Here is an 11,908-nt window from a genome sequence, read left to right as displayed (position 1 = left end):
CCATATACATTTACATGTTACGATTAAAATATGCATGCCTTTGTACCTGCAAGTTCAGAGATCAGTAGCCCATCTGTTGTGTTGACGTGATAAAATGAGACGACGCGCAGCAAAGATACAGAGGAAAAAAACTCTCCTTTGAGTCTGAGCGCCAAAATATGAACAGAGACAGCGAGGATCAGGTGGAAATGCTGATCGAGCGATGTGTCAGGTCACATTCAAGAGCGGCAACATTACATTATTGCTTATATTTCATGATAAAATACACAATTTTAAAGTTGAAAGTTTTTTTAATAGTTTACTCAAATGAACAAACACGCTGAAAGCGACATTAATGAGAAGGGTCCAGCTCCGGCTTGGGCGTTCCCGTCATGAAACAAGAACACCTATTGGGCATTCCTGGTAGCGTCTCATCGTGTCATATGTGTTATTTTTCACCCCAAACCAGTTCAGCAGAAATGCCCTGCAACCGATTCTAAACATTTAATCTGGCCATGTCAATCACTATACCGATTGCCTACACCCAACCCTGATCTAAGCCTACCCATCACAAGACACATTCTGCGTTTTTACTGGGGTGACCCCGAAAAGTCGAAGATTCGATGCATCGATATGCGGAGCCTGATTCGACCACCGATCTCACGGTCGAATCTTCGCGGGTGTTATGAAACGAGGATCATACCATTTTGGCAATATGGGGGTGCTCAATATTTTAAAGACGTGTCGCGGCTCTGATTTGAGCATCGGTGTTCAACCCCTTTAAGGGCGCTGAGCTTCGCACCGCACCTTTAAAATTAGAACACGTTCAATGAGTGTAGCCTACACACACCGGTGACCAGCGGCAGCATTCAGCGCCTGTCCGCAGCCACCTTAGGAAGTTGTTTAAAATCCTGCCGCACCACAGAGCGCTTTCGTGCAGCTCATGTGTCAGTCAATTCAAAATTGAGCTTGCGTGTATATAATGTGCGCGTCAGGTGGCGGTGTGAGATCCTGAGGCGTGGGGCTGAGCTTCGCGTCCTTCACCCGCATTAGGCACGATCGGCTTCAGAACGAGCAGTAAACGCACTCAAAGTGTTCTTTTCCTCTCTAGGCAGGTATTTTTTTTTAGGTTTATTTATCAAAATGTTCTTTTATATATTTGTGTGATGTTCTGTATTTCGATCGCGGTGCAGATGATTCAACTATCGAGAGTCGACCATAGAGAGATTCGACAATTCTGATTTGAATGTCTAAATCCTTAGTCGAGGACAGCCCTAGTTTTTACATAAAAAAAAAACAAAAAAAAACATAATTTAGTATTTTTGTAAATCCATTTACATTGTGGACACACACACACACACACAATGGTTCATTTCAGCGTAGACATAGACGCGGATAGCTCAAAATGTGCACAGATAACACGGCACTTGGCTTTAGAACGTGGCGTGTAACTAACTAGCGAATGTTGAACATATTAATCCAGATGTTGACAGCTAGCAGTTCAGCAGAAGAGGCGAAGAAGAAGAAGGGGGCGTTCAGTCTGTGAAAACAGTAACCCCCACCAGCACGATAACGCCCATTTGGGGCCGCCGTTGAATGGCATTAAATATTGGCATTAACAGAGACAGTTGAGTAATCTTCCTGCAGTTATGGATGCTGTGCTACAGATAATGTGAAGTTCAGGCAGTTAAAGAAAACAGCAAAGATTTAAAGATATTGAGAATAAGAATCCATATCAGTATCAGTTAAACACAAGAACTGTTAACAATTTGTTGGCGTCCACACAGCGGACATGTGTATCGGAGGAAGTTTATCTATATGTGCATGAAAGACATTTTACATTGCCTGGATGTTCATTCATTGACTCATCTCTGTCGTGTCTTAAGCTTAAGAACAAAGTCAAATTTACCTCAGAAATGACACTCAATGCTCATGAACTCGTTAGTCAGATAACTAACTATAGATAGAGGCTTTTTACTAAATATACACACTTACATAATTCTTATACTTTCACCTAACCTGACATCTACATAAAGAAAGGAGCTAAACATGAGATTCAACACTGCCTATATAACTGAACATGAAGAGCTGCATTTCACCAAATGTATCCTCTCCGATGTTAATAATGAAGAAATAAAGAATAGGTGTGAGCAAAACAAACGGTTTATAGGACGTGTCAGGAGGAGGCCAAACTAAACTCAGTGGTCAACTCTTTTATCCAAAAGAGATTGATAAAAATACAATAAAATTAATAGTAAAAAGAGGGCAGATTTGACAACGCATGACAAAATTAAAACACACTTATTATTTTGTGGCACTTAACACTATTGGCTCTTTATTTTTCCCCTATAGGAGCCGATGCTCCTTAATCGATGTTTTAGTCTGGAGCCCTGATCAGTTCAGATAAAGATTTGAACCTTTTTTTATCAATATTTTGATTCATACTTACAGATAGTCTTCAGCAGTTTAATAATGGTGATGGAAGGTCATGGCATAAATAAAATAATCATTTTCCTGTTTTCTATATATTCCCTGTAGATCCTCCAAAGAGCGTCTCAGTGTCCGTCAGTCCGTCTGTAATAGTGGAGGGAGATTCAGTGACTCTGAGCTGCAGCAGTGACTCAAACCCTCCTGCTGTGAACTTCAGATGGTTTAAAGGAGAAATGATTTTAGGATCTGGAGGAGTCTACAGCATCTCCAACATCAGCTCTGATGACAGTGGAGAATACAAGTGCAGATCCAGAAATAAATATGGAGAGAAAGACTCTGATGCTGTGAAGATTAATGTCATGTGTGAGTGAATAACTGAGTCAGTAAATCGTCTGGTTATAGTGAGTTATCCAATAATGATATTTTTTGTCTCTTTCAGACGCACCAAGAGATGTTGTGGTGACCCTTAATTCCTCTGGTGTAATAGTGGAGGGAGATTCAGTGACTCTGAGCTGCAGCAGTGACTCAAACCCTCCTGCAGAAATCAGCTGGATTAAAGGAGAACTGAATGTAGGATCTGGAGGAGTCTACAGCATCTCCAACATCCGCTCTGATGGCAGTGGAGAATACAAGTGCAGATCCAGAAATAAATATGGAGAGAAAGACTCTCATGCTGTGAAGATTAACATAATGTGTGAGTTAATAACTGAGTCAGTAAATCGTCTGGTTATAGTGAGTTATCCAATAATATTTTTGTCTCTTTCAGACGCACCAAGAGATGTTGTGGTGACCCTTAATTCCTCTGGTGTAATAGTGGAGGGAGATTCAGTGACTCTGAGCTGCAGCAGTGACTCAAACCCTCCTGCTGTGAACTTCAGCTGGTTTAAAGGAGAAACACTTCTGGGATCTGGCGACACCTACAGGATCACTAATATTGAGTCTGAGGCCAGTGGAAAATATCATTGCTCTGCTAGAAACAAACACGGATCTCAGATCTCTGCTCCTGTGAACGTGAATGTCATGTGTGAGTCTGCCTTTACTTTTGAGCAGTTCTGGATGATAATTGCTTAATTATTTACTTCCTGAATTACATTTTTTGTATTTTCCTGTAGATCCTCCAAAGAGCGTCAGTCCGTCTGTAATAGTGGAGGGAGATTCAGTGACTCTGAGCTGCAGCAGTGACTCAAACCCTCCTGCTGTGAACTTCAGCTGGTTTAAGGAGGATCAAACCTCAGCTGTTGGATCTGGACAGAGTTTCAGCATCTCCAGCTTTAACTCCAGTTTCAGTGGACGCTTCTACTGTGAGGCTCAGAATAAATATGGCTCTCAGAGATCAGCGTCTGTTTCACTCTCTGTTAAAGGTATTTCCTATAAACACACTCCTTCAGTTCAGTCCGTCTCTCATGTGAAATGATCTTCATGATCATCTTGTTTCAGGAGTTCAGAGAGCAGTTCTGCACACAGTTTATGGGCTCGTGGCGGGATTGATCTTCATCATCGTCATCATTGTCATCATCATCGTGTTCATAAAGTGAGTGAAGTTTGTCTACACACTAAACAAAAATTCAATCTCACATATAAAATAAACTGACTCTCCTTTTTTTAAACACAAACATTTTGTAATAGTTTTCTCTCTGTTTTCAGGAGGAAGAAGAGGAGAGAAGGAGGAACTGAAGACGTGAATCAAAAGCAGGTGAGTCGGCAAACACACACCTCCATCTACAACTCAATACAGTGAGATTGTGTGTCGCAACTTTGAACACAATAGTGTGTGTGTTACAAGTCTGCAAAGAAACAGGCATCTTTCCAATGCAAAACATTTATTAGAAGAATGTCTTCTGAAAGAATTAAATATTTAGTGTCAATTATGAATTGAGCATCTCAGTTCACTTATTTCTCTAATAATTTCTGCCCAAACTTTTTCTTTAAACATGTCTTATACTCACTCAGTTTCACAATAAACATTCACTTGCTCAATAAACACAAAAGAAACCAAATGTAACTTAGTTTGTACTCTTAAATAATCATTTTGTATGTTAAAGACCCTGTAAAGTTAAAATTAAGTATGTGATCTGAGTTTGTCACACCACAGAAAAATATGCTATTAACGACCCAGCCAAGAGATCAAAATCTCGAAAAAATTAGCAGTATTCTTAGATTTCATATGACGTCACACAGTGGCGCGGCCGCCATTTGTAGGACTGAATTGTAACATGTGTCTATCCGCTGTGCTGTGGGCTGTGACAACAGCAAACAAAATAAAACATGGATTAAAGTTTTACAATATCCACAAAAACCCTGAGCGTCGTCAGAAATACTTTGGTCTTTTTCTGCTAACTTTTAACAATCATTTATAATAATAAAGTACTAAAATGAGACCGCAAAGACATCGTCGGCAGTATTCACGGCAAAGAATATTTCGGTCTATAGGCTATTGACAGGTAGCCTACACAGCAAAAACTCCAGTGTTAAATTAACTCTCCTCAGAGTTTATTTGGCTCCACACTCAAGAGTGTTAAAAGTAACTCTGAAGAAGTGTTAAATATAATGAGATAATTAAGAGATTAATTAAGTGATGATTGGCCATTAGTGATGAACACCTGATGACAACAAGCAGAATCACTGAAGGAAAGAGTCACCATTTTTAAGTCACCATTATGGAGAGTGTTTGCTTTAGTTGGGCTCTTGACTTTATAACATTAGTCTTTATCTGGTTGCTTTAAAGCATCCATACAAGTGCAGAGAAAATGTGACCAAGTGTTGATGGTTATGTTTTGACATAATCATCATGAGCTGAATCACTGATGTCATTTAGAGCCTAATCTCTGAGTTACGTTTACTTTATTGATTATAGCAGCTCTGGTGTTTACAATAATAATCAGAGGGATTTAAAAAAAAAAATTCTGTCCTTTAAAAAAAAAAAAAGGTTTGAATCTCGTCATTCAGCCACACAGAGACATCAATAATCAGCGTATGAATCTCAATAATGGAGGCCATCAAAAGGCTTTTGCAGTGCATTCTGGGTGCACCAATCAAAACTCACTAATGGCTCCCAGCATGCATTGCAGCATGAATAAATTATAAGATGAACTGATTTAGTGATTTCTTTCTATTCTCACCATTTTCTTTTTGCTGTTTTATGTGACTTTTTAGTAGCTTGTTTTGTGATGTTCAGAGTTGATCTGTGTATCTGATATGCTGTTTGTCACCATTGTTGAGATTCATACACTGATTCTTGATGTCTGTGAGTGTCTAACGCAACAAAGTAGTTTGAAATCTTTTTTGTGCAGAATCTCACCCTATTAACTTCACAGAGCTGTTATAATTAATAATGTAAAATCAACACATGCCCCATATAGCTAGAAATTTGTACAGAATGATATCAGTTGAACCAGTCACTAAGTGATGATTATGTTAATAAAAACATCACTAACTCCTGAACAGATTTTCTCTGTGCTTTCTTTGCAAAACGGTGTTCCAAACACACAGTAAAAGCAGCCAGAAAAAATAACTAATGTTAAAAAGCTTAGGGTAAAGAGCCCAACTATAGCAAACACTCATCTCCATAATGGTGACTTAAAATGGTGACTCTTTCCTTCAGTGATTCTGCTTGTTATCATCAGGTGTTCATCACTAATGGCCAATCATCACTTAATTAATCTCTTAATTATCTCATTATCTTTAACACTTCTTCAGAGTTATTTTTAACACTCCTGAGTGTGGAGCCAAATAAATTCTGAGGAGAGTTAATTTAACACTGGAGTTTTTGCTGTGTAGAAATCTAGACGCACCCTAGCGGCAGCAAATTTAATCTGCCCGCGAGTGTCGTCTAGGAACTCTCAATACCCTTCTGAGCTGTATTCCTCTCACTCTTACCGGGCCAATTACATTGTGTATAGAGTCGGTGGGCGGGGCCATAATGACGACGACCGAGTTGCGTTTGCGTGCTTCTAGTAAACACAGAAACTGGCTAACGGCGGCCTTTCGAATCAGCTTTGACTGCGATTCTGAAAGAATTGGAGTTAAGCTTTTCTCTGAGAATAGAACAAAGAACGGCACTGAAGTCATTCTTAAGAAGGGAAGATGTGTTCTGGGTTTAGCCGACCGGATACGGGAATGTTTAATCTATCAACAAGCTCTGTTTCACCTTCGTTGCTCTGGTTGGTTGTAGCGCTATCCTATCGCGTGCAGAGGGAGTTTGAAAGACAACCGTTTATCCCGCCCCTCGGATTGAGCTGGCAATGGTGAGTTTCCAGACCAAACATCTTGATGTGGGTCTGGCTTGTCAGGCTAATTAACAGGTGCAATATTTCAAAACCGACAACTATGTTTTATGTACATTACAATTAGTAATAATTTGCATTCATGTTAACCTAGAGACTTTCAAACATCAAAATGTACTTTATTATTCGTTTTATTATGTATCGTGTCAAAATTACATACATCTATTTTGCCTGGGAACATTCCCAACACGTGTGTTGCTGAAAAATAGGCAGGGTTTTCCATAGCAAATAAAAATAAAAAATACAAGTAGACTAGTAGGCTACATACATTTAAAACAATATCAAATACAAGTGAACTGATCAGCCATAAAGTGAGAACAGAATTAAGTTTCACTTTTGTATTGTTTTGTAGGTGAGTGACTATGCATATCTTGTTCCTAAATACAAAATGTCATAAACCATATAACGGTCAAGTGCCTGGTAGTCCAGTTCCTCTCCTGGCATCATGCAAAAACAATCCTTGTCATATAAAACAAGGATATGCAAGGTTGAATAGGTCCTCTACCACAACTGCTAGGCAAATTTCAGATCCCTCCATTTTTACAGCGCTGAAGACTCTTTTCACTGAAGACACGTGCATTTCCAGTCAGATGCTGTTTATTTGTTTATTTTCGAACATGAGAGAAATAAAAAATACAATAATGTTGAGACATTAAAAAGAAATAATTATGCTCCCAAAATCTGTACAATTGGATATGGTTGTGGCTGGTTCTTCCTGAACAAAATGAAAAGACAAAATTTAGAAAAGTCATACGTAAACCTGGATTTAATTTATATTCCTAAAAATATACTTGTAACTTACAGAATAATTATCTTACTATAGATTATTTGCATACGATACCTGTCCGATTGTGACATTTTTCCACTTTCTCCCTGAAAATCACTGGACATAAAACTAGAGCTGTACAGAAATCCATATCTGAAAGACACTGAGAAGGTATTAGGGATGTAATGGTTTAAATTACAAAAATTGTTTGTATCATGGTTTTAGAGTCACGATTTCAGTACAGTTCACTATGTGAGTGATTCTATTATTTCATGTACATTTGGTGTCCAAAGTCAATATTGTTTTTCTCTCTTTTTTAAAATGGTTATATTATTTTATAATTGTTAGTTACTGTCATGGATCACTAGATGTTACAGGCCATAACAATATATTTTCTGTTACGTGTCTTATAAAGCTGAAAATCGTGATTTTTGTTTTTCTAATTAGTCAGTCGCTTTTGTTAGCGTCAAACTCCGTTACCAAGGTAGAGTAAGCATGCTGACAGTCTGAGGTGTGAGAGAGGGAGAGAGTGCGTTTCTCTGTGAATGACTGTCATAACATAACTGACGTTGACCAATCAAGACAACGAGAAATCATGATTTTCAGCTATACACGAAGTAGGGACACAAGTCGGTTCTGGGGCATTTTGAGTTATTCACAGATTCTGAAAGTGTAGTCTCCAAGCTTTCCAACGCTGTGTAGCACATGGAAATCTGATAATATTTGGAGAAGTTGTGGCCATCTGAATGTAGGAATATAAATGAGAGAAAACAGCCTCTAAAGTTTTGCAGTTCTCACCTGTTCTCACCTGCTGGGAGTGACAATAGGGCTCATTTACATCTCATTTAGATAAGCCATACCCCCTGTAAAGCTGCATGGCTGCTAGTAACGACAGACGCAACGGGAAAAATCGGACCCCATACTACTAATAATAAAGATGCTAATATTACCATCTAAAAGCCCATTATAGTAATGTTTTTTTTTTTTGGCAAGTGATACGATGCTAACGATTACAATTCAAATTAAGAACAATAGGTAGGTATGGGAAGGTCTAAACATGAGACAACGTGTGTGTGTTCTTAGAATGAACACAAAACTTTGGTGTTTCTGAAAACACACTCCATAAGAAACAGAAAAGTATTCTTGCAAATCTTGTTGCCTCCAATGAAATAAGTAGTTCGGGCACACTTTCTGTTTGCCGGGGTCTTCTCAGTGGATGTACTGTGTGTCTGTTCAAAGGGGATAGAGACAGAGAAATGGGTACAGTCCTTAACCGTGGCTGTAGTGTAGGGTTAAGGCGCATGCCATTAAGTTTTGACGCATATCGATCAGTGGTTCGAATCCGCCTTTTGCCACACACTCTAACCGAGAAACACTTATTAATAAACACGTTAGATGCTTTATTTCCACTAACATTTTCTCAATTCTTTTTGAAAATAAATGCCTTTCCGATCTGATATGTGATGGGAAAAGGGAGTAGAGAGAGTGTGGCAAAAGGCGGATTTGATCCTCTGATCGAGTTGCGTCAAAACTTGATGACATGCGTCTTACCCCTACACTACAGCCACGGTTACAGATTTGAGCCATTTCTCTGCCTTTATCCCCGTCAAATGTTACTATCGATATAGCCTCTGATTTCTTACGGTCCAACTCGTCTGACGCCAGTCTGATACATTCTTCCTCTTCTTCATCTTCACTCAGTTATAGATTAGGGATATTATCCAGTCTTATTATGCCGCTTTCATCGTCGCTTAGATCAACCCCCCCCCCCCCCTTTGTAACAACATATTTAGTGCCTTTATGGGTCTTGAGAGAGGAAATTACATTGCGCCAGTTTGACCTTACCAGATGGAAGTACTGACGGATGGGAACACTAGATAAAATTCGTCTGGATATGAGGTAAAAAAACAAACAAATACTGTTCGGTTTCTCACAGAAAACGATCGGTTCATGTCTTAAGACATCAACGTGTCGTCACGAGCAGCAGGGTTTTTGTGCATTCTGCCTAATGCTGGCAGACGCAATGGTTGAAATTAAAGTGTTATACTGAAGAAACAAAGACACCTTATGGAAGCAAATAAGAGACATAATTATTTGAAATTGAACAGCCACTGAAACTTAGTTTTGAAATATTTTATTTTGAAAAACATTTATCTGAATTTATTTGCTCTGAATTTCTCCCATTGCAATTATTTTACTTTGGAAACCATTCAAATTTACATCTCAACCTGAATTTCAATGGATAATTTTCAATGCTCACGAATTCAGATACAAAATAAAATAAAAATCAACTAACAGAAATTCAGATAAAATAGATTCAGGTTGATCAAATTTGATTGCTTAAATTCAGATCGAAAAATTCAAGTTAATTATTCACATGCTCTGGTTGGTTGTAGCGCTATCCTATCGCGTGCAGAGGGAGTTTGAAAGACAACCGTTTATCCGCCCCTCGGATTGAGCTGTCAATGGTGAGTTTCCAGACCAAACATCTTGATGTGGGTCTGGCTTGTCAGGCTAGTAGCCTAGTTGAATGGAGGAATTATGGTATTCTTTTGTAGCCTGATGAGTAACTTTAACCGTTGTTCATGTGAACTCAAAGACAGCCGGATGCTTGGTTTATAGGCTATTTGAGGGTGGCTTTTTGACTTATCAATTCGTGTTTTTTTTCCCTTTTTCTTCTTCATTAAAATCAAAGATGTTCATCGATGATTGTATATTAAGAGTCTCCGGAATGGCATTAAGCGATAGATTGTCGTGCTCGTCTGTGTGTGACGACTGTGTGCACGAGCCAAAACAGAACGCACGCAAACCCCGCCTACTTTCATTTGATTGGCCATCTCAATAATTTTTACATTGACAAGCGCCGTTAGATCTGAGACAAACCAGACTAAAATGTAACTTTTAAACCTTTTTGGCATCCTAACATACAGATCTCTGTGTACTGAAGTAAAGCAGAGCAGTGCAAGAATATAAAAAATATAGATCAATGACTATGGTGGTTACCCCCACACCCCCATCCCCATACAAAAGTGCGCTCCCCCAAAGGCCATGGTATAATTCGAACACTGAGTTATATTTACAACACACACACACACACACACACACACACACACACACACACACACACACAAATCTAACTTTTTTTCGGACAAGCACATTTTTTTACTCGGACAAGTGAATGACCGATTTGAGCATAAGCATACTTAATGTGAAGCCCTGCATTATATTTTAGATTTGAATGCACAATTGTTCTTTAAATAAGAATTCAACACTTTGCATACATCTGTTATTTTGTCTTATTGTGTCAGTAAAGTCTGGTGCCTTTAGTCTCTTCAAGGAAGGTGAAAGGTATACAATTTATTATTAATTCAACAATAGTATCGGATCGATATCGGGTATCGACAGATACACAAAGCCCAGGCATCGGTATCGGTATGGGGACTGAAAAAGTCAGATCTCTAGTTTTCATGTCTAATATTACATGGTGCCACATATGTGCAATATCAGTCTATAAATGTCTCTCTATAGACGGCTGACGCGAGTGATGATACGTACACAGCTCTGGATCCAGCGTCCAGAAAATCTGCTGACATTTACAGCACAATCCCAGTCAGTAAACGTCTCAGACACTTTCTCAGTCAGATTCAGCAGATCCACACATAAACTGGCTGTTTGTTGATCCGTCTCTCACAGGGTGTTCAGTCCAGAGCTCCTGATGGCATCTACACGGCTCTTGAGCTTCAGTCCAGATCTTCTGAATATGAGACTCTAGCAGTGACTTCAGCAGATCCACATTAAACTCTCCTCACTGAATCCCTGCTGACTGATGCTCCTCAGAAACCCATCATCCACCATCACCAGCTCAACATCATCTCATTATCAATGACAGTCTGCTTTCTTAAACCGCGTATATTGCAATTCAGCTTATAAGAGGATTTTTAGAATTGTTTTTTTTGTATTAGTCTTGCATTTCTATATTTTAGCCACAATTTCATATTTTTCATGTATGTGCTGCATATGCAAATGTATTTTAGGAGAACACTTGTGTAGTTTGAATGTTTAAAATAAGATCGCAGCAACATTTACTCAATACTTCAGAACATAATCATTTTTGTAGTGTTTAAAATACCAACATCTCCAATAAACATTTCTCTCGTAGCTGCGTGTATTTTCTCATTATAACTGACATTATTGGTGATATTTTGTGTGTGTGTCCAGACTGCCATCTAGAGGATATCATTCACACTAATAAACGCCTGTAGGTTTTATAAAGTATAAGTAATAAAAGGTCAGAAGTAAAGAAGTGATGAACTAGAATACTGAGATCGGACCAAATGAAAATACGCAAGCGAACCAGAATAGTGAATAATTCATATTAATAGTTATTAATTTAATACAGTCTCATTGTATTATTATTCATAGTGGTAAAAATTACCAATCAAACAGGATT

The 11,908-nt window shown here is 38.6% G+C and overlaps 1 protein-coding gene across 1 annotated transcript in view; it reads left to right on the top strand.

Moving 5' to 3' along the window:
- LOC137073759 (B-cell receptor CD22-like) overlaps nt 1–11,521 on the top strand; it is a 20,348-nt gene extending 8,827 nt beyond the window's left edge. Inside the window, exons 4-11 of the mRNA XM_067442468.1 lie at nt 2,518–2,772; nt 2,849–3,103; nt 3,176–3,433; nt 3,522–3,770; nt 3,847–3,940; nt 4,054–4,102; nt 10,987–11,067; nt 11,152–11,521. Of these exons, the coding sequence (XP_067298569.1) occupies nt 2,518–2,772; nt 2,849–3,103; nt 3,176–3,433; nt 3,522–3,770; nt 3,847–3,940; nt 4,054–4,102; nt 10,987–11,067; nt 11,152–11,256 (1,346 nt within the window). The 3' untranslated portion in view covers nt 11,257–11,521. The remainder of the gene's footprint in view (nt 1–2,517; nt 2,773–2,848; nt 3,104–3,175; nt 3,434–3,521; nt 3,771–3,846; nt 3,941–4,053; nt 4,103–10,986; nt 11,068–11,151) is intronic.
- Nucleotides 11,522–11,908: the final 387 nt, after the last annotated feature.

Source organism: Pseudorasbora parva, chromosome 4 (genome assembly GCF_024679245.1).
Source record: "Pseudorasbora parva isolate DD20220531a chromosome 4, ASM2467924v1, whole genome shotgun sequence".
In the NCBI taxonomy this organism is placed as follows: domain Eukaryota; kingdom Metazoa; phylum Chordata; class Actinopteri; order Cypriniformes; family Gobionidae; genus Pseudorasbora; species Pseudorasbora parva.
This window is presented reverse-complemented; position numbering and strand designations above follow the sequence as displayed.